The following is a 25,447-nucleotide window of genomic DNA, read 5'->3' as shown; positions in this document are numbered from 1 at the left end:
CTTTTTCACACTCGCAATGCAGATGCCCACTCTCCATTCCTTTAACACTAACCCTAGCTTCTCTCTCATCTGTCCATATCGTCAGGGGAAAAAACATACCAGTAGTTGTATAAATGACTTTGTGTGAATTTCATCACTTCTTATTTTCTTCCTTATAAAATTCAGGATTATTAGATCTGCTTCATGGGGCTGTTATGAGGATTAAGTGAGACGCAACAAGTAAAAACACCATGTAGAATGTAAAACATAAAAATGAAAGGTGGGCCCTCCAGTCTTTTTAAGACATGGTTGTCATAGACAATGTGAGAAAACAAAATAATAGAAAAAATGAAAAGCTAAGTTCCTCAAGAAAACTGTTAATACCTTGATATATTTATTCTCAGCCTTTGCTGTTTTATTTTTATGAAAGCAATTTGTTTATATAATTTACACTGGAAAGTACTACTCTAGCGCCTGCTCTGAAGGTCTCCACTGCTTTTGTTTTTTTCTGGAATATACCCTCTTCCCCTCCACTTGTTCTACCAGTTTATCTATATCCCTATTTTTGGTGAAATTAATATTCAGTGTTCACATTTCTATAACTATAAATATTGTTTTTTCCCAATGTTTCCTGAAGTTGAAATGTTAAGTCCGGGAATCTTTCACCCCTCAGAAAGACAGAGACACACACGATAATGCAAGTCACACAGCGAGGTTTATTTCCAGCTAGCTGGGGTCCCCATCTCTGCCCGACACAGCGGGTTTTAACAAGGACCCCTAGCCTACAAAGCTAAGGGTTTTTATAGCAGTTCTAAGGTGCTTAGTAATCACTAAAGTCTTAGGGAGTACAGTATGGACATCAATTCTCACATAACTAAGACATTCTGTGATTTCTAAAGTCTTAGGGAGTGCAGATTGTGCTATGCTTCAAAGAGTTTACAATAGATACGCTTCAAAAGCTTCCATATCAGGAGATAAAACATCTGGTCTCTATGCCCACATCCTGGAACTAACAATTAGGCCATTAGGTTGTTTTAAGCTCAAGGCTGTTAATCTTACTCTGACTTTAAAGTAACAGTTCTCCGGCTAACTTGAGCCCAGGGCTGCCAGGGCTGTTAACCCTGTCTTAACCGTAAAGCAGCAGTCCTTATGCTAACAGTCTCTTACAGAAATTGCATGATAATTCAGATCCTGTTTTTTTCATATTTCATTGCTTATATGTATCATATTTTATTTCTTTATTGTTGGAATTAGGTTATTTTTGATTTTTCAGTGTAATATATATAATCCTGTAAAGAACATCTTTGTGCATAAAGCATTTTTAGACTTTGGAATTTTTTCCTTATGATAGATTCCTGGAAGTAATATTATTAATCAAAGGTTAACAATGCTTTTAAATACCCTTGATGTACATTTCCAAATTGTTATTCCTAAGGTTTCTATGCGTTTAAAATATCCTAGCTGTGTGTGATAGTGCCAATTTCAACAAATACCTACCAAAATGGGATATTCTCACTTTCAAACTATTTACCAATTTCATAAATAAAAATGATAACTCCATCAAACGTGTGTGTTAGGGTGAGTGTTAGTGAGTACTTTTCTATACTTGTTAGTGTCCTGTTTGCTTTTTTACCTATTGGTGGCTTCCTCGGGTAGTATAAAATTTTGATTTGTCTAAATTTGTGTACAACTTTTTGTCCTATTAATCATCTCTTAAGAGTTTGCTTCATTATTACATGTTATTATAAATGATGAATAAGTGAGCAAAGCCTGCAAGCATGGAGAGGACAGAAAAGAGACCATGCGTTATCAATTAATTGAAATTTCTTAGGAAGTCTGAAAGAGAAACAAACATTACTGATGGATAGTCACCATATTCTATGATGTACCACCTTTGGGCTCTAACCATATCAATGTTTCACCTTTGGAATTCTTACTTTGTCATTCAGTACCTCCTCCAAGCATCCTGCTTCTATGCACTAATGGAAGAGTTAACACTCAGGAAAGTAAAGTGAGGATTATTGGTAACTATCATTCATCTGACAATTTATGTGTGAAAACACCTCCAGGAAATGTTTTGGGTATGGATTAACAGCTGTTGTCCCTTCATTGTTCTTGTAGAAAACTAAAGCAGGGAGAACTTAAGTCACTAACAGAATTTTAGAGCTGGAACAGCCTTAGAAGACACTATTCTCAGCTCCTTCTTATATAGTTGAGAGAACTGAGGCTAAGGCAGGTATGAGTTGCCTGAGGTCACACAGTCAAGCTCCTGCCTCCTGCCCAATTGGACCAGTTTAAAGCAAGAGACAATAACAGGGTCCTTATAAAGAGATACAGGTCTATTGCAAAAGCCTTCCAAGGGGAGAAAAACTTTTATTTTGTTCTTGATTTACCATATTTTGTTCCTTGAACATAAAAATATTATTAGACCTTTATAAATCCATTCTTAACCACAATCCCTTTAATTCACTTCTAAGACCTTACATTTCTCTGCAAGGTAAAATAACCCTTGGGTTTAAAGACAGAGTATACAATATGTATTGTATGGAAATCTCTCCTGCTCTAGCTCAAGCACTCCCCTCCCTCCCAGGCCCCCCCTCAGCACCTGCCTCTGTTCCTACAGCCTCTGCACTAGCTGCTGCTTTGTCCTGGGAATGTCCTCTATACTGCTGGCTCCATCCAACAGGCTTCCTGAAACCCTTTATTACCCCGTTCATTAACCTTTTTAATTGACGCAGGACTTAAACAAGTACACAAATCACCAATTATCACAAAATGAATACACTGCAAGCACTTCCCAGGTAAGAAACATCACTGGGAATCTAGAAGCTTCGCTTGTGTCCCTTTCTCTCCCTAAAACTAATCACTGTCCTGACTTCTCACATCATAACTAAGCTGGTTTTGAAGTGTATTCTCCTGTTTCTGGCATTTTTTTGGGGAGCGATTTGCTTATGGATCCTCATTGTTACATAACACCCCACTGGATGAATGTACCACAATTCAGTTCTATTGGTGGACATTGGGGTTGTTTCTAGCTGGGGGTTAAGCCAAATACAATGCTGCTGTGAACATTCATCCTCTTTGAAGATATATACAGCTTTCTGTTAGGGTGATGCAACTTGGAAGTGAAACTGCTGGGTTGTAAGGTGCACATTTTCAAATTTAGCAGATGCTGCCACAGGGCTCACCCGAAGCCTCAGTTTAAGCTCCCACCAAGCCCGGTGTAAGAGTTTCCATTGTGCACAACGTCACCAGTACTTAGCATTCAAAGTCTCTAATTTTAGCCTTTCTGATGAGTGTGTGGTGCTCTCTCCTTTGTTTTACTTTGCACTTCTGGTTAGTAATAAAGTTGGTTACTTTTATTGTTTGTGGCTGTTTAGATACCCTTTCGTTTGTGAGCGCCTGTTGGACCTTCTCACACATTTTTCTGTTGGGTTGTGTTCTGTCAATTGACGCCTACTACCTGGGACGCGTGGGCCTGGGAGCTGCGCGCCACACAGCGGCGGGAGGCCGCCCGGATGGGCACGGGCAATGGGCGCCCCGCGCTGCCCGGGCCCTGGAACCTGGGTTCCGCCCGCCGTTCCCACCCCGGAGCGGCTTCCGGGACACAGCCTGGAGGCAGGTGTGAGGCTGCGCAGGCGCAGGCGGCGCGCGTGCCGGACCGAAGGCCTGGCGCAAACAACGCGGGGCCTGAGACGAGCCCCGCGGCGGCGCCCGCCGCCCCCCCACACGCGTTTGCACGGCCTCCCCGATGCTGCCCTTTGGGGACGCGGCCTTCATCCGAGTAGAGTCCAGTTTGCCCCGCTCCTTCATGGCTGGTTGGTAAGCGGTCCTTCCGAGCGTGGGGCGCTGCCGGGGTTGTCGGCCGTCGTCGGCCCACCGTCTGCGCTGGGAGGTGGCAGCCTGACAGGGTGCACTCGTCACCGTCAGCCCCAGGAGGCTGGCCTGTCACTACATGTGAGTGTGACGACTCAGCCCAGTTACCGAATTGGTTTCCCGGACGGTGCCCAGGACTGAACGCCCAGCCGGGAGCCGGCGCTGCTGGCCCGGGACCGAAGGCCCGGATGCAGGCCCGTCCGCTTGGGCTCCTTCCGCGCTGTCATGGTGACAGTGTCACGGTAACAATCAATAGCTATTGCCCTACAGATGAAATGTAGGAAACCTCTATGTTCCTCCTGTTCCTCTGGAGAAGATCTTTGATGAAGAAATAGTTCATGTCACTTGGGTCAAAAAATATTTGATATGTCGGGTTTTTTTTGACATTTCTTTATGAATCTTAATGTCAGAGGCACCTGTTCATTTAATGAGGCATCAATACTTCACAACCAGGCAGCTTTAAGTTTGTTTTAGGTTTCTTAGGCTGAAATAATTTGAGCATCCTACATCTCCACCGGGATTGATCATGCGTTATATGCCCCCTGACTTTTTGAGGAAGAAACGAAAATACAAGAGGTTAGAGTAATGTTCTTTATTCTTAGTAGTTCGATCAGCCTGAGGTCACTGCTTCCATTCACATAGTAGAAGGAACGCCAGTCTACCACACTCACATCATTTCATAAACATTGTGGCATATCTCTTTTCTGATCATTCTTGGGGGAAAGAGATACCTCACTTTTTTATTGTCATTTCTATGAACTGAGAAAATCAGTCCTGAACTGGTAGAATGCTGACGTTCAAATTGATGCAGAACCAGTAGCCCTTTGGCGCTTACGATAAGTTCCACACAGACACGTCTCTCATAGCTTCCTTCTTCACAATCAGAACAGAAATCACCAACCACTGTAACCTAAATGGGATGGTCTAGCTACAAATAGGTGAAACTGTGACATGAGTGGGGGTCAAAAGAATGTTTGAGAATCTCCCTTGATAAATAAGATAAATGATTACCATAGCATTTCTCTTCAGATGTTATTTTTAACTCATTTGAAACTATTTGTAGATAGAAATAGAACTATTTTGAGTGCTGATCTCAATATGAAATATAGAATTCACAGAATACACAAAATTATTGGTAATACAACATTCAACAGTCAGGGGGCTATGAATTTTACATTAAAATTCAGTTATGTAGTAAAAAATAGAGTTATAGCTAGAAAAAAATATTTTCACAGGCAGCAGATACTCTCAGTGGAAATGAGCAATTCCACACAGAAAGAAAATACAGGAAGTATGCAAACTAGACACCAGGAAACTTGGTCTATATAATTTAATCAGATTACACAGAATAAGACATAAAAACAGCAGTGTACTAGAGTAACTATAATTTGCAACACACGAAAACAGTTTAGAAAATGGGTTAAGGTTATACTCTGACAGTGGGCTTGTTGGAAATAACAGACATAGAATCAGACAGATTTATGCGTCCTCTGGCACTGTCTTTCTTTGTCAAATCAGCTTGAACCAGTAGATGGGTGTGGATTCAAGCATGAAGTGTTGTTGATTGATTCACTAAATCTTGTCTGGTGAGACTGTTAACCTCAGAGAGCCACAATTAACTATTGATTGACATTTGGTATTTTCGATGCAAAAGCACATTTCCTCCTAATAATTGGAAATAGAGCATAGAACTATTTTGTGGAACAGACCTATGATTGTCTGAAATAATGCTTCAGTGAAAAATGTGCATTTATACATCAGAGACTAGAATTTTAGTTCTGGTAGAATTTTTAGGGAAATCTTGTCCAGCTATATTTATGAAAGCAAGAATATGTTAGGTTGTTTTTTTTTAATTGGGTGTATTGACTGGCCTAAGCATAGACAATCTCCTTTTCAGTCATGTGGTTACAAAAGCTGTACATTACGAACAGTATAGAAACAAGCTGAAAAGATTGTGCCACACACCCTGGACAGTTATCTATACGTAATTAAATTTGCAGATATAAAAGAAAATACAGCCTACTCCCTTATAGTGCAGTTACTTTTTAGATACAGTGTATCGCAGTGAGTGGCCCTGGTCACCAACTCTAGTTGTCCCCAGCACAGAGAATGAGCGCGAGGTCTGTCCGGTACAGCTTGCCCCCATCCGACAAGGCCATGATGCTCTTCTTGTATGTGGGGATGTTGTTTATATCCAGATCCTACACAGAACACAGATGGCATTGTGGTCCAGTTAGACATGGAAGGTAGGTAACCATGGCCACGGGATAAAATGGGACACGGAAACTGCTCAAGCCATTAAGAAAAGAGCTGGATTACATTCTTACACAAATGTGAAGAGTCATAAGGTTGTCTTTAGAATCTATTGATCCCAGTTACACTGATTTAGGCCGGTACCAAATCAGGATAAGAACTGAAATCTACTTCTGCTTCTCTATAAATGTTTAAAGTAAATTTCCAAAAACGGATGTGTGGTTGCTTCTGGATGGATCTATAAAATCTACTTAAGAAGTAAGTGGCTCAGTAACTAATTACCTGTTTATTCTTCTCACACAGATCCTTCAGTAAAGCATCGAGTTCATGTTCATCTATGTATCCATTGCCATCCTGAGGGAGGAGAAGCAAAATAGGTACGACCAACAGTATCGCAGGGAGGGGAGTGGAGCGGAATGGAAGGAACTGACATCCTTAGAAAATGTGCTTCCTGCCTCCCTCCTGGGCAGGTATTCTAACGCCTTAGGTCAGACCCTCAACATTTCTAACTGCTCCAGAGTTCCAGAGTGGATCTGAATTGCCTCTCATTGGACACCTTACAGTTGTAAAACACTTTGAACTTTTCGAAGTGCTTTCACATTTAATACGTCACTGCATGTTCACATCACCTCCTGCTGAAGTGAAGGGTCACCAATGTGTTCATATGAGTGGAGATGTGGAGGCCTGGGGAGGCATGGGACGGGCCTAGTGTCACACCGGATGCTGGCAGAGCCCACAGAGGCCTGGTTTGTCCAGGAGAGAGAAGTTAGAACAAATAAAGGAGGTTAACTAGTGACCTCACAAACAGCCTTTACATACACACCATGTTACCATCTGCCAGGTTGGGGGATGGGGATCTGCTGGGTATTTTTATCCAGATTCATCCGCATCCCACCTGCAGAGTGGGTAGTATTGTCTCTTGTTTACAGAGTGAGGAAACTGAGGTTCAGAGGAGTGTGGTGTCTTATTCAAAGCCTCACAGCAGGTAAGTCGTAGCTTTGGATTTGAATCAAGATTTGCCTAATTTAGGACATAATACAATATGTTTCCTATGAGAAAAATGAATAGCTGGGTAATTTTAATAGCTCATGTTGCTTCTAATAAACCCTTGAGTTTGAGGATTTTTCCCTTAGTCACTATTTTCTAAATTCTTCTAAAGAATTATACTTAGCAAACTTTTACCTGATCATATAACTCAAAAGCTTTATTGAATTCTTTCCCGCACATTTTGATTCCCTAGATGATAGAGAAGAGAACAAAGGTTAAAACACAGCTATCGTATTTGATCGTGTTTCTCTTGGCAACTCTCCCATACTCTAACTTTTCAAGGATAGTAGTATTTATGCTAGAGAAAAAGAGAAATACCTGAAATTTAAGAAGAAAATTCTCCTGCACTGGTAGTAACCTTTTGAGAGAAAAACATTACATGAATAGGTTAAATTTTTGATAAGGATCAGCTTATTATAAGAATATTTGCACAGTCCCTAAACTCACCTGGCCATCTCAGTTAATTCCAGCTTCCCATCATTATTTGAATCAAATAATTTCAGCTGAAAGACAAAATGTCATTGTAGCCATTGAACGATTTATTGCTTGAAGGAGAAATTCAAAATAAAGCAGTTCAAGTTATCAATTACAGAAAAGTCTAGAAGCTAGCATTTATTAACCTTTCAGTGCAAATTTTCAATTCTATAACTTGTGTCATTACCAGAGATTCTCAGAACAGTTTAGAATAGTTGAACAGTAACAGTGATCTTATCAAGGCTTCTAGACTATTTTCTTGCAAATATGTGTGTATATGTATCAAGATGTGGAGAGACGGTGTCTAACAGTACATTATAGCACATCGTGATTCTCCAAACAAAGATACGAAAATAAATATTTAATTTGTTTTTCTCTTTTAGAGCATAGCAGGGCACACACAGGAGCAATGGGCAGATACTATGAATAAATCCTTGGAGATTAGAACTCTTGGATGCCACACATTCTGTGAAGCTCCCTACCTGCCCAGTGCACGTAAGTACACGTCACACACCAGACATACCCAGTACAAACACTTATACACCTGCCCCGGGAGGAAGGCATGCTGTTAGAAACTAGCAACTGCTGCTGTACTATATTAATTAGAAGGGTTATGGATGGGATATAGTAAATGTATCAAATATGTACATTAAATATGAGAATACCATTATTTTCATAAAGGAAGGAATATGCTCAGGGTCATAACGAAGATAGGTGTAGTGAGGCCTCTTTAAGGAGAAAATGAAGGCATGCTATGGTTTGAGCTGTTCTCAGAACTCTGAGTCAGAGGCAGATTCAGGGTCTGGTAGTGACACATTTTATAATTCATTGACTATAAGTTCTAATATTGTCACACTGTCTACCAAGACACTGGACACCAGATCACACAGTTTAGTGCCCATAGGGAAATATTTCTCCACATATATATTTAAATTTTAATTAGTTCTTGATTAATTTGCTTCCCAGATTTGAACTGGTTTACAATATTTAATCAGATATGCCAGGCCAATCCAACAGGGGACAACTCCCATCTGAGTGGTTTTAAAAAGGCTGCTTCAAACTTCTACCTGGAAAGGAGTCTTTACTTTAAATAGATATCCCTAAAGATTGGCACAAAACAGAAAATTGATAAATGTAGGTTATTGTCCATTTCCCAAAAGTTATTTGGTGTTTCGATCTGCCCACCGTGACACATTTATATGCTGATGCTGTGATAAAGTGGAATGTAATGAGGACACCTCCTTACTGTGAAAACTTTTTTGATTTTTTTTTAAACTAAATATTAGCCCTCCTTTTAATAAATATCACTGTATAGTGAATAAAGCAGTAGTTAAGTTCTAGTGTTGTTCCCCCGACTCCACCCCCACACACACATAAAAGTAGGCTGACAGGCTGAAAGAAAACCTCAGTCACATCAACTATAATCAAACCCTGTATAAAATTATTTCTCAGGGTAACTAAAAAGTCTAACTTCTTTATCACTCTTATGTAACAATTTTTATAATATACACTTGTGGCTTATAGGTTATGTATTTAAATCCATGAGATAGGAATTTCCTGTAACTTTACAGTCTTTAAAGCATGTACGTATAAACATGCGTCTGATCTGAATAATAGAACTTTCTGAATTTAAAAACATAAGCAATTAAAATACTGTTGCCAAACTAATGGCCCGTGGCTTAATCAGTTCAGCAAAGACTTTTCCTCATGGTTTTGATGCTGTAATGAGTCAGAATGAGCAAACCACCCACTGGAAATGAATTAACTTCATGGGTATGGAGTTACTGTATCTGGAACTTCATAAATTTATTTGACATTCATCCCTAAAACATTAAGTGCCTTCCTATGTGAAAAGCCATTTTCTTGGCTCTATGATCAGCATCCTACAATAGATGTTGCCGCACTGTTTACCATAGCATGGGGATAAGGCTGTATTTGTATTTCTTCACTCAACCCACCAGGCAGTATTCCAAAGTAACAAGAATCAAAAGGAAGGAGGAAATACCATATTTAGTCGCTCAATGAGTAAGGTAGCTAGAGGTTCTCTTTAAACTCTAACAAAATCTGTGATTTCCTAAGTCATGATAAATGATTCAGAACTTCTATAATAAATAAGTTTTACTGATGTAATTTATGTATCTGTAATGGAGCTTACGTAAGTATAAGTTGTATAATTTAGTGACATAATTACACTGGCTTTGTAAGAAAAACAAGGGATCTTTCGGTGGATAAAAACTCATAGCTCCACAGAAAGGAAGTGCTCTGGTGTTGAGCTTTGAAGCCCAGGCCTAAGCATTGAGCCTCACAGGGCGGCAGCATCCTTAGTATTTGACTTGCCATGTGAAATGATACCTATGTGATGCGATGCCCACAGCACATCATTTCATCCTCTGCAGCTGTGGGAATGAGTAAGGATGTACTGGCTATAGCCCTTTCAGGATCAGTCTTACCATGAGGTCTGTATATTCAGCCAGTTTTGTATCATCCACAGTCTTGTTTGCTTTTTCCAGCAGGTCCTTCAGAAAGTTCTGTCAAAACAGAGAACACTCAGATAAACTTCATCAATAGCACCCAGTCTGTTTCCACTTCAACATGCCAAGAAATGTAACATCCCAGGCGTGCAAAGAAGCCTCTGAGGGTAGAACTGGGTGAGGCGCTTAGAAGGGAGACAAACCGCGTGGTCCTCCCGGCACTCCAGCAGAGACGCTGCCTCTGACAGGTAGGATGCCTGCCTTTCGCTGAGACTTGCTGTGCCCTAGTCTGTGCCACACTATGCTCTTGATTTCAGTGACAGGAGTATGTGGATTGTGCACTGTGTGTAGGAATCTGAGCAAACGCTTGTGAAAGCAGCCAGCCTAGTGGATGCATTTCTAGGTAATGATACCTTCAGCCAGACTCATGTGGCTCTGCAAGAACGTAAGGGCCCTTCTCTATACCCTCATGCTGTGTGTGGGAAACTACTAGTGAACCACATGGAGATTCAACCCTAATTTCAAGTGTGTCCTGCCCTCATGGCTGTATCTCCACCTCAGCTGATGGCCAATGTGTCTGCTGCTCATCTCAGCGGCAGCCCAGTGGTTAGCGTTGGGCTGGCAGGGTCCACAGCACCTGGGCCACAGCAGATGAAATCCCCCCTCTGAAGGACATGTGAGCATATTAACACAGACATGAATGTGGGAATGATGAAAAAGGTGATTATTAATTTGACAGTTGGCGTTCAGGAGTAAGTTTAAGTTTTTTTAACAGAGAAATAAATCAGAGCTTTACAGCAATTTGCCACAGAAACAACAGTGTAAGTCCGTAGCCTTTCATTTTGTCTAGTGCCAGTCATTTGCACGTCCTCATCTTCTCAGAAAGTGAGCTAACGCTGTGGGGAATGGGGCAGACCCCGTGCTCACACATCCCAGGACTGTGGCTTCGCTCTGCGATGTCTGTCCCCCCGAATGTCCCAGCCCTGCTGGGCTGCTGTCACTTCATTCTTTTCACAAGAGGAGATCTCTTCTTTGGGTCTGATAAATTCACTTTCACTTCAGACATTCCACTTCAAATCCAAAGTGAAATGTGGAAAATTCAAAGTTATCTGTTCAGGCTGAATTTTATTTTTGAGTCTTAGGAGGCTTTTGTCAGAGATTAATTGGGTTAAAAATCCTCATCAGAGACAAAAATGGTGGTCACAGAAATAGCCTGGGAGAAACCTCGGGACGCTGAGATTCAGTCGTGTCTGAGAACAAGCAATGTTTTACTCTATTATAGATCTTAAAATTAGCTTTCTTGAAAGATCCATTAAAAAAGAATGCCAACTTATCTCCAAAATTCCCCAGAGAGGAGTACTTCTATTTAGAATCTTTTTCTGAGAATAAAATTTAGAACAAAGGAGACCGTTAGAGTATTTTGAGGTCAGTATTGGAAATGAGCTAAGGTTTTCATTATGAACTTGAAATAATTTTCAAAAGAATTTTTTTGGTTCAGTAGGGTACAAACAAAGTAGCTTAACTGTCCCCTTGTGGGATCTACATTGCTGAGGTGCAAGTTTGTTAAAGACATTGTTTTATGGTGATTTCACATTAAAAATGTTTCCATTGCCAAGAGGCTGTAGTTAAATGTGTTCTCAGTGATTTTGCAGTGGTGCTACTGTCCCCGTCCCATCTCTAAACTGTATGTGACTGGAGCCATGCCAGCCATGGCCAGGAAACCTTGTTTATATTGTCATCTCCCCGCGGCAGAGAAGGCAGGTCTCCAGTACCAGAGAAAACCAGAAGAAACCAGATGAAACTCAGCATTATTGCACAGTCTGTCTACGTCCACATCTGGGCTCTTCTCCTAGGCAGCTGCGTAATCTTGAAAAATTATCCAGTTTCTCTGAACTTCAATTTCTGTTTGTATAATGGGAATGATAACACCTGCCTTGAAAATTATCTGTAAGGATTAAATGTTAAAATACAGTTCAAGCACCTAGTACTGTGCCTGTCACATAGTAGGCGCTCAATAAATATTAATTTGCTTCCCTTGTAGTCACCATATCCTTACGACAGAGAAAATAGGGTCTTCTGAGAAGTCTTGGGGTCACTCTAAGGACAAGAGAGAAAGATTCTTTTCTATTTCTGAAAGGCTCGTAAATTATTGAGCTCAGGAATAACATAGTTCATTGTGCCTTGTATTTCACAAGCTCCTTGTATTTCACAAGCAACATCTTACTTGAGCTTTACAATAAATCTGAGAGGAAGGTGGTGTTATTACCCCCATCATAAAGGTATAAAACTCAGAATGATACAAAGATTTGTCCAGAAGAAAGAGCATTTCAAATCTCCTGGCCTCCTCCTTTTATGCCCTCCTCCTCCTCACCAGCTAGCTCCTCTGTACGTCTGTGAGGTGTGAGTGGATAAATTCGTCTGCAGACTCGGTTTCTGAGCAGTCTGGCTGCGTGGTGTCCTCACACAGAAGGAGCCCATTGTCACTGACCACAGGCAGCGTGCGGGACCGTCTAGGGACCTGGAGGCTGACGACCCTGGGTCTGACCACTGTAGCCCTGGGTCTCACTCCTGGGGCACTCAGCGCACAGCTTCCCTTCTCTTTAGCTTTTCCTCACGGGTCATGCTGATGTCGCAGAACTCAGGCGGACATTACGTAAGGTGGTGTGTGTGAAGTACCAGCTTACACTAGGTGTCCAGGCCTTGTTTCTTTTCCTTTCTCTTGAAAGAGAAATCTATAGAGGTGTTTAATTTATGAACTAAAACGTCAAATTTCAATGAAAAGGAGTGGCCTATTCAGCTTAGTCTATCATTCGATCTAGCTATCTGTCTTATATAACAATTTGTGTACACCACAGAAAATGCTAATTTCTTGTGTTGCTGAAGAGAATTTCAAGAAGTACTTGAAGTTCCTTTTTTGATCTGATGCCTCATTAATGATGTGGAAAGTGGGTGATAATGTTCCACTGCTCAACATTAGTTTCTTTTGTGGAATTTTTTCAAAAAGCTATGAAATTGATAACTGTGTTTGAAAGGAAAAGCAGCACAAGTTTTAACCGCTTACCTTAAGCTCCTCGGTTTCTATGAAGCCACTGTGATCAGTATCATACTTTCTCCATGTCTGCAAGTAATTTGGGACAAGGAAAAGCAGAACGTTAAAGAAAGCCAACGATCTCCCAACTGTGCGCAGCGCTGTGGGCCGTGCCGGGCAGCCGCCCTGCGTACCTTCATGAACTCCTCGCAGGACTTCAGCTGCTGGCATCGGAACAGCAGCAGGAAGTTCTCCTCTGTGGGCAAGACATGGGCCAACTGCAAAAGAGCCAGACAGCTGTCATAAGTGCCAGCAGAAGTCGGGCATTCCCACCGCTCGGCCTGTCTGGGACACAGGAGCGGTCCATTGCCCATTGAGACTGGGAGAGGACAGACCTTAGGACCCACCCAGTTCCTCACCCAGCTCTGTTCCTAGAGAGCCACTGCGGCCCAGGCATGGGTGCCCGGTGGGCCGGCCAGTGGAGTGCCGCAGCAGGCCTGCAGAGGGAGCTCGGATACCAGACGTCTGGGCCCTGCTCATCTGCTGGACATGGGTGGCTGGACCCCTTGCTCTGCTCTGGGGAGCACAGCAGCCTTGCTCATCTCAGGGCACATGGGTCGGGGCACTGGGCCATACATTCCATGTGGGAGGAACACAAATGCAGGGAAAGCACAGCCCCATTCAGAGGAGGAAACCTACTAACCACACAAGGGGAGATGACCAAAGACAGGGAACTGTAAGGCGGTGGAGAGAGGTGGAAAGACAGCTTGTGGTGAGCAGTGGAAACTGAGGCAGGTGGGGAAGACCAGTTCTCAGATGGCTGGTTTCTGCTAAAAGCACTTCCGGGACTGGAGTCCAGAGCTTGGGCTTATTTTGAGCTCCATCTCGGACTCTATGACATTCATCCTTAGGTCTCATTTCATAACTTCAGTGCTCCTTTCGTTAAAAGAAGCAAAAGGGCTCCGGCTCCCATTTTAAGATGAGTATAACTATATCTCATGTGCGGGGAGGGAGGAAGCTGGATTGATGGCCCCATGGCATGCGCGGATTCTATTCCTGGCGCAGCTGCTAATTAGCTGTGGTCCCTGGCAACTCCCTCAGCCATTTCCACCCTCATCACTAAAATAGGGAGTTGAAATAGCATCCAGTGTCTCCTAAATGCTCTGGGTTCAAAGGACTGAGCGTCTGTTAGAATCGCCACAGCGTCGCATTAAAGGCCCATATCACGTCCCCTCCCATTTCCACAGCTGGGGAACCCCGAATGCAGACAGGGACCCTCGTCCCTGCATTCCAGACCAAGACCCTAGGTCTAGATTAAACTCAAAAATTAAGTTCTATAAATTATAGAAAAGACTGTCACACTTTCTGTACATTTCATGCTTTTAAGTCCACTAAAAATTTTAAAACGTGATATAAAATGTATCATTCTACCGCACAGCATGTAATTTCAACTTCTCTATGCCTGCATAAAATGTCCTTTAACTTACCTTGTTTTTAGATCTTTGAAATAATATCTCCAATTGGAACCATTCAGTTTCTAGGCACCACATGTGAGGGTAAAAGTAAGGGGTGGGGCCAAATATCGTATTCGAATACTTAGTATGGCTCAGTCAGAAAACGTGTTATTTCTGTTGAACAGAAGCCACTAGTTGGTTGTACATGAGCAGAAGCGTTCATTTAGGAAACTGGAAATAGTCAAAGCCAGCCCTTCCTGTATTTATAGGTATTTGACATACACTTTGCAAACTTTTGGTGGACCTCCCCCTAGACCATCCGTGTCAGGAGGCAGAGGCTGTTGTCTGCGTCCCCCAAGTGCTCCGTGGGGCGCTCAGTACCTTAGGGGCCTCACAGAAATGCGTGTGGTTTGGTTGATAATTGTAGTTCATAAAAATACCTACTTAATGCTATTTATAGTCATTTGTTTTACTATTTTCATTGCAGTTTTCTATATTACTTGGATTTTAATGTGTCTACTGTTTTGAACAAAAAAAGATTTTTGTCTTAAAAAATTCTACTTATCAAAATCCTCTGAATACCTGAAAACAGAAAAAGTAAAAGAACGAGCTAGTAAGCAGTGACCAAATGTAAAGTTAGACAATGTGAACCATCCTTGTTTAAAATGAAAGTTCATACAACTCACACAGAGTTCAGAGACCTCCCGCACGTCACGCCTGGAGATGGTAAGTCACCCTTCACAGCTCGTGGGAGCGAGCGTCTCTTTGCCCACGCCGTTTGGTCCTGCTCGGTTTATTTTATATACATATGCACACATTCAGACTCTTAATTTCATTGAACTGTTACTGTTAAGCTGAATACAGCACCGTCCTATTTTACAGGCATTAGAAATGAGCCTTGAGCAATAGTAGGTTACAGTAAGACACACCAGCATGAAAAAATGAGCAATAACTGTGTGATAGGATGTGGCTGTAGTGACCATGGAGAGACCACCTTTCACAGGTGTGCGTCATAGCATGGAGGGCCCGTGCTCTGCCTGTCCCCCCGCTGTGCATTGAGACGTGGTGTCCAAATCTCAGAGCTGGGCACACTCGCTCTCCAGCTCTGTGTCAGACTGCGTCGCCCAAGGCCACGTGTTAGGCGGGGCTGCTTTTTTCTCAGATCTGCTAGGTCACTGCTGTCCATACAGGTGTCCAGTGACCTGTTCCAAGATTATTGGTGATTCCTTAGTCCTCGGGCTGTCTGCCTGCTCCTTTGTGAATCCCCAAAATGTTTTCCTGGGCTGTAGGAGAGTGGACAACGGCAAGGGAATGAGTGAGAGGCAGACAGCTGTGGCCACCAGGGGGCGCCATCAGGATTCGTGTCAGACTGGTGGCCTGTCCCCAAGCCTCTTCTTCCTCGCCCGACCACCGTGCTGGTGTGTGCAGACCTTGAGGATGGGGTCTGTGCCTCATTTACCATTTCTTTCCCAGCACCTGCCACAATTTCAGCAAATATTTTTACTGAGCCCGTGAATGAAGCTATTGACTCTTGGTCTAGAGTCAGTCAGTGTAAGTGGGGACAGTGTTCCTTTGGAGGTATTACCGAGCTGTGGGGAGGGGTTGGAGTGGACACTGTGACCTGCCATCTGGAGCTCCCTTCAGGTGCTGGCACTGTTGCTGTGGCCTTGGCTGTCAGTTCTCTTTGGGAGTACCTGGGCTGAGGACAGTTTGTCCCCAAGGAGGCTGCATCCCATGACTGACCCATGAGGACAGATGATGCCCAGCCCTGCCACTCAAACCTTGGAACATCTCTGGAGGGTGATGCCAGTACCTGAGCACACTGTCGGGTCCGCTGACCGGTGTGGGGACTGTCAGGCAGCGTGTCCCTCTCATTTCCCTTCCACGAGTGTAGATCCCACGGGCACTCCGAATAACGCCCCTCACTGCCATCCTCAAGTAAGGTGTGCTTCCCCGGGTACCCACCTGTGGCAGGGGGCCTGGTCTTTCCACACAACCAGCACCACATGGAGCCCTGGCAAATGTGTGCAGCAGGTGGGCACCCTCTGTGGGTGGCCGGGCTGTGACTCAGACCTACTAGGCGCATGCGTGCCCGCTGCTGGGCATTGCGTGGCTGCTAGGAAGAACCTTACAGGGAGGCAGATCATCAAAGCGCAGGAGACAGCGATGAAGCCAGTACTGTGCGAGGACCACTCTTCTGGAAAGGCACCTGAGCGGGGAGCTGGGGCGCCCCCTGGCGGCTTCCTGACCTATACCCTGACCTCTTGCGCTCGCACTTCCATGGGACCTAGAGACACTTACTACCCATGACAAGTGCAGAATTTGGAGGGCAAATAATCTTCTTATGTGCATTTAAGACTCTTTGAATTGAATAATTTGAATTTGACAAGTTATATAAGAAGCGGCATCCAGAAGACTCCAGAGTCGACAACCAGCTAAGGGAAGTGTCTGCACTTCATGTGAGCGCCAGAGAAGAAATTCCTGTTTTCTGCTAAATCACTCAACTTCCTCTGTAATTATTGTAACAGGCCTTCTGTGCAATAGAGCCATTAGTCTGAATAAAGAACTTCTGACTGTTGTGATATTTGTTAATTAGCTCAGAATTTCACTACTCTTGTTTTAACTTCATATTAACAATCTCTTGGTTGCTGAACTATGTTTGTGTGGATTTTAAATCTATTTAAAAACATGAAATTAAACACTTCAGAAGAAAGCGCTCTTTCTATATGTTTCCAGATCACAAAAGCATGTTGTTGCAGCATCTCAGCCAACTTCATCAGGACAGAACACTGAAAAAATACCTACTGTATTGTCTGATCTGTTGCACAGCATGTCTGAGTTAGAGCCAAGTCAGTGTGGTCTGTTTCCCACAGAAGAGCTGCCGGCATTTCGTTTGCTTTACCCGCTTAGACTATGAGCTGTGAGTCACCTGTAAAATGGGCGTAACATGTAGGCAAATCCTCCCCGTGTGCAGCAGAGCTCAGAGTGCTTGATGGCAGGGACCAAATACTGGTGCGGGACGACATGGGCCTTTCTGCTCCTTCATAACTGGCTGGCATCTGTGTCTCATGTTCTAATAGGATTTCTTAGCAAGTGACATCATAGGTCAAGTTTGAAAACAAAGGATGAGCTTCATTTAATACAACTTTCTGGAGACACTACAGGGTACATTGAGATCAGGCACTGCCCACGCTCCCTCTCCTCATTTTCTACTTATGATCTGGAGCTTTTGGTTTCTTTCTCCCCAGGATGTTCAGAGTGTCTCCTTGCTCTCTTCACCGCTGCTTAATACTGGGACAGCTTTAACATTCAAAGGACCCACTGGGCAGTCTCTCTTGCCTGTCATCTGGTGGGTGGGCGTGCTGACTCTCCCCAACTAATCACCTTGGCCCCACATCCGGAGCCTTAGCTGACAACTTAGATTAAGGGAAAGAGTTCTGGAGTCCGAGGCAGGTCTCCCGTCAGGGTTTCCTCACTCCCTCGCCGTGGGAACACCAGTCAACCTTCTGGGCTTGAGCTGCTTTGCCCTTAGAATGTGGAATTCGGGCTAGTTTTTTCCAAGGGTCCCATCTAGCAAAAAGGTCCATAAGAACTTTCTCTTGGGTTCTTCGGTGTCTCACTTCTCTCCCGTTAACTCTTTCTGTTCAGCTGATCTCTAAGTTCTGCCCAGATCACGTCCCAAGTGCTTTGGCCAGATGCCCGTCTGCACTTTGACTGCCCTGGCCCCACGGGCTAAGCCTGAAGCCTTGCCATGAGCAGCCAGCTGAAGCTGAGAAGGTTTTCTTTTCATGCAGAAAGTGCACAGAATACTTACTATTTAAGAAAAAAAAAAAAAAAGGCAGAGTAATTTAGAGAAACATGGCTGGGTTCCGGTGTTCCGTCACTTATTTCTTATTTTTTCTTTGACTTTAGACATTTCTATTGAAGTCTCAGGTTCCCCAACTCTAAAATAGATCCTTATTTTATATTTAGACTTACTTTAGCTTATTGTTATGAGGGTCAAATGAAAGAACGTATTTGAAAATACTTTATAAGTTGTGTAATGTCATCCTAATGTAAATTGGTTCCCTTGTTACTGCTGTAAAAGTTCCTCGATTCTTCATTTCAGCCTTCATTCACTTCTTCACCCTCTTCTGGTCCTGTCTTTCCTGACATAGGAAACTTTTCTTCCCTCCAAAGTTTCTTATCTCAAACTTCTGGGGAAATTTCTTTCATCAAATCTCCAGGACAGTACATCTGCTGATCACCCCAGCCTTTCATTCAAGTATGGCCTCAAATTCTAATTCATAAAGGATTAGACTATGTCATGTAAAGGAAAACCTGGGTTCAAAATAGGCTTATCCATCTTGTCCTTTAAGAATGTAGGATCCGTGTAAATCAGATCCATGCCATTTATATCCTTGTACAACCTAGCATTGCTGGCAAAGTTCAGTCAAATAAATGTTCAACTGGTTAGGGTCCTTCAAGGTGAAATATGTTAAATATAAGGCGACACTCTTTCCTCTGCTAGAATTATAAAGCACGCCAAACTCTGAAATAGCCACAACAATATTCACACTGATTTCAGAATTTCCAACTAGTTTGGAATAGGTTTACCTATCTCATTTGTGATCATTTTCAAGTTCTCTTCTTATCCTTCATGATTCCAGATCTTATTAGGTGGCCTCTTTGTCAGTCCGTAAGTCCCATTACTATAAATTTATTTCCTTATATAGTAATGAGTTTCCCACAGGCAAAGAGAAGGTGCATACTCCAGGGAGATATTTTAATGACACAGATAATAATAGTCTGTCCTTCCCTAACTCCATCTGTAGTAGCTGTTTAAAAATAAGTGTATTGCACATTAACATCACAGGTGTCCTGTGAGATCAATTATCTGAAAACCAGGTTAGTTCTCAGAACCAAAGGTGAATTATAACTAAATGTTGACAGCCAGAATACTTCACAATCTAGTACACTAAGAGCGTTATATATGAAGAACGTAATTATGCCTATGATTTAGCATATTTTAAAATATGACCTTATTCATTTTCCTGAAAGCTGTCCACTCAATTTCTCTAGTAGAAATAGAGATAAAAATAGGTTGCAGAGATTTTAAAAAGTAGCTGAGACACTAGCATTTGGAAAACGAGAAAGGTACCGACCACTTAGTCTCAAATCTAAGACTGTAGAATAATTGATATATAATCAAAGTTTGCTTCCTTGATTTAGAGACAGAAAAAGTTGCCCTCAATTAGAAAAGTCACTGTGAAAAGATAAGATCTGACACCCACATTTTGAACTTCTAGACTCAGAAGGAACCTATACCTGTAACAGATCACAACACACCACTCACCATAGTTAACGTCTTGTGTTTATCCTAAGGCAAATTTAACACAGAATTTCAGAAACCAGGATGCTGCTTTTTGCCATGACATCGTCACAGAGACTGCAAAAATTTTATGTTTTAACAGAAAAGTCTATAATGTTAAATGAGCAGAGAAACCAGTGAGCCGTGCACATGGCAGGTGTCACAGTGAAATGCGGCAGGTAAGGTAAAGGGACGGGTGGTGATGACCCAGCGTTGGCGACACGGCCTCTAAACGGCAAATCAGTTCACTTCTCCAGGTGTCAGTTTCTCGTGCGTTAAACCGAGGCTCTGGAATTGGCAAACTCTTAGATCCCCTTCATTTCAAACGCTTTTTGATTTTATATTTCTGACCAGAAGATATAACCTGGGACCTAGGCAAAGCCTCTCCGAATGGGCCTTGCTATACCATGTTTGAGCTGGATACAACTCAGAGGCTCACCTCACGCCGCCATTTTTCCTCCCACACATGAACTCAGCAAGTGAAAATCATATGTTAAAACTGTCAGAAAAATGTATGTTTCTTACCTCTACAATTCCTATTTTTCCATCATCTCTCTGCCCATACTGATCCACAAAAGTTTTCATCTCAGGTGATAACTCCTAAAATTATATAAGAGCAAGTAAAAATTCTGTAAAAACAAACAAAAACCCAAACCCAATTATGCTTGTGATAGTGTTAATAACTTATTGCAGAGAAAAACTGGAATTGGAACCATTCAGAATTATGCATACTGATGAACTATTCTCATGAAAATTAAAGACACAGCTGATATATAGTATTTGCTGGTTTCAAATGAAAGAGTTATAATTATGATTATCATTTCTGAATCAATCATGATTTATCTTCTATTATTAGTTTTGAGAAAATGCTATCCTTTCAAATGTAGTCAGAATTATTCAGTTCATGACCTTTAGTGAATGTGAATGTAATGATCAGTGTTAAAGGACTTTAACCACTGCTTGCTTCAGGAAGGATTCTTTCATATTGCTGCACTAATTGTCCTTATTCTAGTATCTTTTATCCATGGAAGGTAATAATGTATGTTTTCAGTTTGGACAAGCAAAAATTATGGAGCGTTGAGGAGTGACTCATTTTTAAGCAGTGTTTCCAGCACACAGTGATATTCATTAATTAAGTAGGGAAGTTAAATAGCCGAAAATGTCTGTCAGATGTAAAACCAGCTTCACCAGTGTGTACTGCCATTGGAGACAGAATCTGATGACCTTATTTTAGGCCACTTATTATATATGTTTAGGGTCTTTGCCTGCAAGATTAATGTAGGGAGCAGTTTTCCAGTGTTTCCTTGTTTTCTTGATTTCCTGAGACGATGTTCTTTCTCTTATGAACTCTAGTGCAGGAAGACACGTTTCAGAGTGACACGGTGAGTGCTTTCATCTCATTTGGGTTCCCCCTGAGTCTGTTCTACTACTTACATAACCTCTTCCTATATTGTCAGACTTGAGAGCTGCAAGCTATAAACGAACGATCTGAACGCAGAGCTAGTATTCAGGAGGTTGAGTGTAAGTGCCCCTTGGGTCTCCAGCCAGTTTCAAGCAGTCCTGTTGCAGTAACTGAAGCCTGTTTACAATAGTTCAACCCTCACTCACGTCCTGCTCTGTGTCCTTGGGAAAGTGCACTATGGTCTTGGTTTTTGTCCTAACTAAAAAGAGGGGGGGTATTAGCTACCACACGTCAGCTCTAGGGGTTATACTTTAATGTAATAATATAGTTAAATGTAAATTAAGGGCTATAGTGAGGGTGGATTCTTTACTACTAGTTTTACGTAATCCTTCATAAACCAAAGTAAATATTGTAGAACTGACGTAACAGTAATTAAGCGATTTAAGTATAATGTGTCTTTAAAAAAAATCTTCTAATGTAGATTACTTTCAACTTGCATGTCTTAAATTTAACCATAGCAACAATTGTAAGAAAATGAAAGTGGCAATAGTGGGACTATAAGTTGTTATGTTTTTTTACACATACCTTAAAGTAAACAAAAAACAAAGCATCAGTCCTTAACTCTGAAAACCGTATAATACCACTGGCTTAACTAGCAGATTTGACCTTTAGTTTATGAACTTTCTGGGTGACAATGTGTTTTAAACAGTGCAAAACATGATGATGATGATAATAAACTAAAACTTTCTAATTTAATGACTAAATACCATGTTTATTGTAAAAGGGTAGAAAATATATTGGGTGATTATGTTTAATTAATGTTATATTTGCTTATGGTTAATATTCGTGCACATTTTTGAGATGTCACACTGTCCACATGACAAGTCAATATTTCCATTAATGCAGTGAACTCTGTTATCCTAAGGCCTGAAACGCTGAGACATCTAGTTAATAGGGGCAATCTTTATGCTCTAAAAAAAGAGAAGAAATGTCGTAAAAGGCTGTAAGCAGTGGTGCCAGTAGTATAGTGAACTGTTTTTCTAGTACATGAGCCTCTCAATCCAGATCTTGATGCAAATTTCTAACTATCCAAATACTATATGGATAATCCATAAAAACATTCAGTAATCAAAGTAGTGAGCAGCCTGTTACGGCCCTCTACCTGTGCTCAGGTTTGGTATCATTGGGTTATTATGTAATACAGAGTTTCCAATATTCTAAAATTGGAGTCCAGGCAGTAAGAAAAATAATTAGGCTCTAAAATCTTTAAAACTCTAACATGAAGTCATCATTTACAAAAGAAAAGGTACAAATATTAAAATGGGAAGAGGAAAAGAAAAATCTGAAAAAAAAGTATAGCTTCTAAATATTTGAATTTCTAAGATGAAAAAATACATCTCAATATTAAAATTACTTCTAGAAAAATTAAAATATAATCGTTTGGCTACTGGAAGCTCTTACAAGGTTTTAACTTGAAAATTTTTAGCAAGTAAGGGTTTCCAACCTGATATTTTAAATATATATTTTTTAAATGAGGAAGAGACTTGGTTTTGTTCTGTTAGTCAAAGACACAAGGATGTGGAGATAATGTATAAAATATTTTCTATTTTATCTGATCTCATTCAATTATACTTTCAGATTTATATAATATTAAATCTGGATAAAACAATCCCCAGAGCGCTATCTGGCTTTAAATCAATTTGGTCAATGATTTTAGCAGCTGACAGTTCTATAATGCATTTCAGTACATTTTAGAGGCCTCTGGGATTCTTTTGAATATGTTGTGCAGAGATGTGTATCACACAGTTTTCAGTTTAGATAGTACAAAAATATAACTCTTTTAGTAAATTATATATATGTAGTATATAATAACATTATAATTATATATAACGATACTAGAGGTGGTGATCTGCTAAAGGACCAGACACACCTATATTTCCTCTAAAAATTTTATACACATGCACACACACACACACACACACACACACACACACACACAATCTGTTATATAAACTCTTTCTAATGGCAGTCAGAAAAGCCAAAGATCATGAACATCTAACGAGCCCAAATTCAACACTGCCTTCAGAAACGCAGTCTTACATAAATCCCAATAGCTTAGTGAAACTCTTAACCTATTTTACTATATACAATCATCTTATCTATGTTTCCAAGCTGGGTATATTTTATTTTTATGCTGACAGCATCTTTTCTTGACCAAAGGAAGTTATTCAGAATTAGTAAGTTAATTTATGACCAAAGGAAGTCATTCAGAATTAGTAAGAATTGTCATTTATTTAATCAACTAATGGCTTAAGTTACAAATACTGTAATATATCTTGTTTTCAAGATCCTATTAATTGCTTACCATCAGAGTATCATTTTGCTTTTGTAAAACACATTGAATTCTTAAACTTGTTTTACTTTTTACATTTCTAACTTTTGGGTTTTTCCCTGTCTTCAGAAATGAACACCTTTCTTGCTAAATTGTTGCTCATTATCATGTTACAAGTCTTCCAACTTTCCCCCCATTGAGGAAGGTCGTGATAGGTCCTTTTCTCATCTCTCCAACCTCATCAATATCACAATGACAACTGGCAATAGAAAAAGATCCATAATGTGCAGATCTGTTTCCTGACCACCAAGGGGCAGAAATGTTATTTCTACCCCCTCACTTCTCACGCACATAAGTTAAAAATTACCTAACGGAACGCAGTCTCAGATGCTGATCTGCTAGGAGATCTCACGAACGCACACTTTCCTTTTAACACTATTAGAGTTGTGCACGTACAGAAGCTGTACTTGAACGCACCGACTTCAGGTTCACTGTCTTTCCCCTTAGGAAATATCCCCTGTCTGTCTCCCCATCTCTCCCTCTGTTTCCTTTCCTCTCTCTCTCCTTTTCTTTCCCCTCACACAATCTGGAGAGGCGCTCTTTCTCCCCTTTCTCAGTCAATAAATCTTTCCATTCCCTGAAAACGATTTGAGCCTGCTGGCTTTTTATGAAAATGTTAGAATATCTATATTTTAAGGTTGAAGATCCCTTTCGGTCTTTGCAACTTGAACCTACCAGTCCGGCCTTCTTCCGTGCCTGCTGGAGCTCCTGGATCAGATTCTGCAGCTCCTTTCCTTCCAGGTACCCACTTCCTGCAAAGACAGAGGCGCCAGGTGTCAGATGTTCCACTCCAAGTCCCTTCCCTGTTCAGTCTTCGGGACAGGTGTCTTTCCGGCTACCCCAGAAGTTCTGTCCTGCCTGGACCTGGATTAACCCACAGAAGACAAGGCCACGCTCCCCTCACTCGGGGGCTTAGGGATGCTGAGCGAGGCCACAGGAACTTTGAGGAGCAGTGTCCCCAATCCCTGCTCTCCCCCCACTTTCTACTACGACCGGTCTTGGAGATAAAGAAGTTTAAGGTTTGGGGGTTAACATCGAAGCAAAATATGAACTTTCGAGTTGATGTTTCTGTAGCCAGCCGAAAGGTAAGCCTGAGAGCCGGGGGGAGAAGTGAAAAAAAAAAAAAGGGGTCAAGGGGTGGGAGGCTCGGGAGGGAAGGGGAAGGAAGGACGCGGACAAGGGACTTGAGACAGATACGAGAGCAGATAGTCACCGTCAGCATCGAAATGCAGCCAGATCTCGAAAAACTGTGAGGCAGTGATGAGGGGTGACTGCAGGTGGGACTCGGCCATCGTGCCGCGGAGCGCGAGTGTCGGTGTGAGTGCGAGGGTGTCAGCGCGCGCGAGAGGCCGGCCCGGGCGCTGTCCGCGGTGCTGCCCAGCTCAGCGCCTCCGTTCCGCCTGCGCCGCGCGGCGCCCGCATTTATCCTGCCGCCCGCCCCGCCCGCCCGCCCGCGGCCCCGCCCACCGGCCTCCCCACTCCCGGGAAGGCGGCTGCAGGGTAGGAGGCAGCAGGTGGGGGTCCTGGCTCAGACACTCGCTTCCCCCGTATTCGCCTCTTCCAGAGAGCATCTCCTTCCTAAATATTATAGTAAAATAACATACGTGGAGAGGTTTTGGTTTTCAGATGGTAGGGGAAAGCTGATGAAGCTGGAACCATCTAAATGATGCTTGTAGTGAGTGTGTGCGTGATTTCTCCAAGACACTTACGCGTTTGAACAA

General features: G+C 42.1%; 1 protein-coding gene across 1 annotated transcript; it reads right to left on the bottom strand.

Annotated features, from left to right (window-relative positions):
• Positions 1-4,432: 4,432 nt before the first annotated feature.
• On the bottom strand, positions 4,433-25,140 carry CALB1 (calbindin 1). The gene is made up of 11 exons (XM_019726241.2): positions 24,940-25,140; positions 24,402-24,478; positions 20,458-20,532; positions 13,323-13,406; positions 13,162-13,218; positions 10,080-10,157; positions 7,603-7,658; positions 7,474-7,513; positions 7,291-7,344; positions 6,391-6,462; positions 4,433-6,056 (listed from the first exon to the last, which is right to left on the bottom strand). The coding sequence occupies exons 1-11, from the start codon at positions 25,016-25,018 to the stop codon at positions 5,943-5,945; spliced, it is 786 nt and encodes a 261-aa protein (XP_019581800.1). The 5' UTR covers positions 25,019-25,140; the 3' UTR covers positions 4,433-5,942.
• Positions 25,141-25,447: the final 307 nt, after the last annotated feature.

The sequence above is a fragment of the Rhinolophus sinicus genome, linkage group LG14, assembly GCF_036562045.2.
Source record: "Rhinolophus sinicus isolate RSC01 linkage group LG14, ASM3656204v1, whole genome shotgun sequence".
Classification (NCBI taxonomy): Eukaryota; Metazoa; Chordata; class Mammalia; order Chiroptera; family Rhinolophidae; genus Rhinolophus; species Rhinolophus sinicus.
This window is presented reverse-complemented; position numbering and strand designations above follow the sequence as displayed.

What these genes read in the sequence shown, in the direction of transcription:
- CALB1 (XM_019726241.2), bottom strand. Translation starts at nt 25,018, where the DNA reads ATGGCCGAGTCCCACCTGCAGTCACCCCTCATCACTGCCTCACAGTTT. An exon ending in GAAAAATAGGAATTGTAGAG is followed by an intron (nt 13,407 to 20,457) that starts GTAAGAAACATA and finishes GCTCTTTTGCAG; the next exon opens with TTGGCCCATGTCTTGCCCAC. An exon ending in CCTGCGAGGAGTTCATGAAG is followed by an intron (nt 13,219 to 13,322) that starts GTACGCAGGGCG and finishes AATTACTTGCAG; the next exon opens with ACATGGAGAAAGTATGATAC.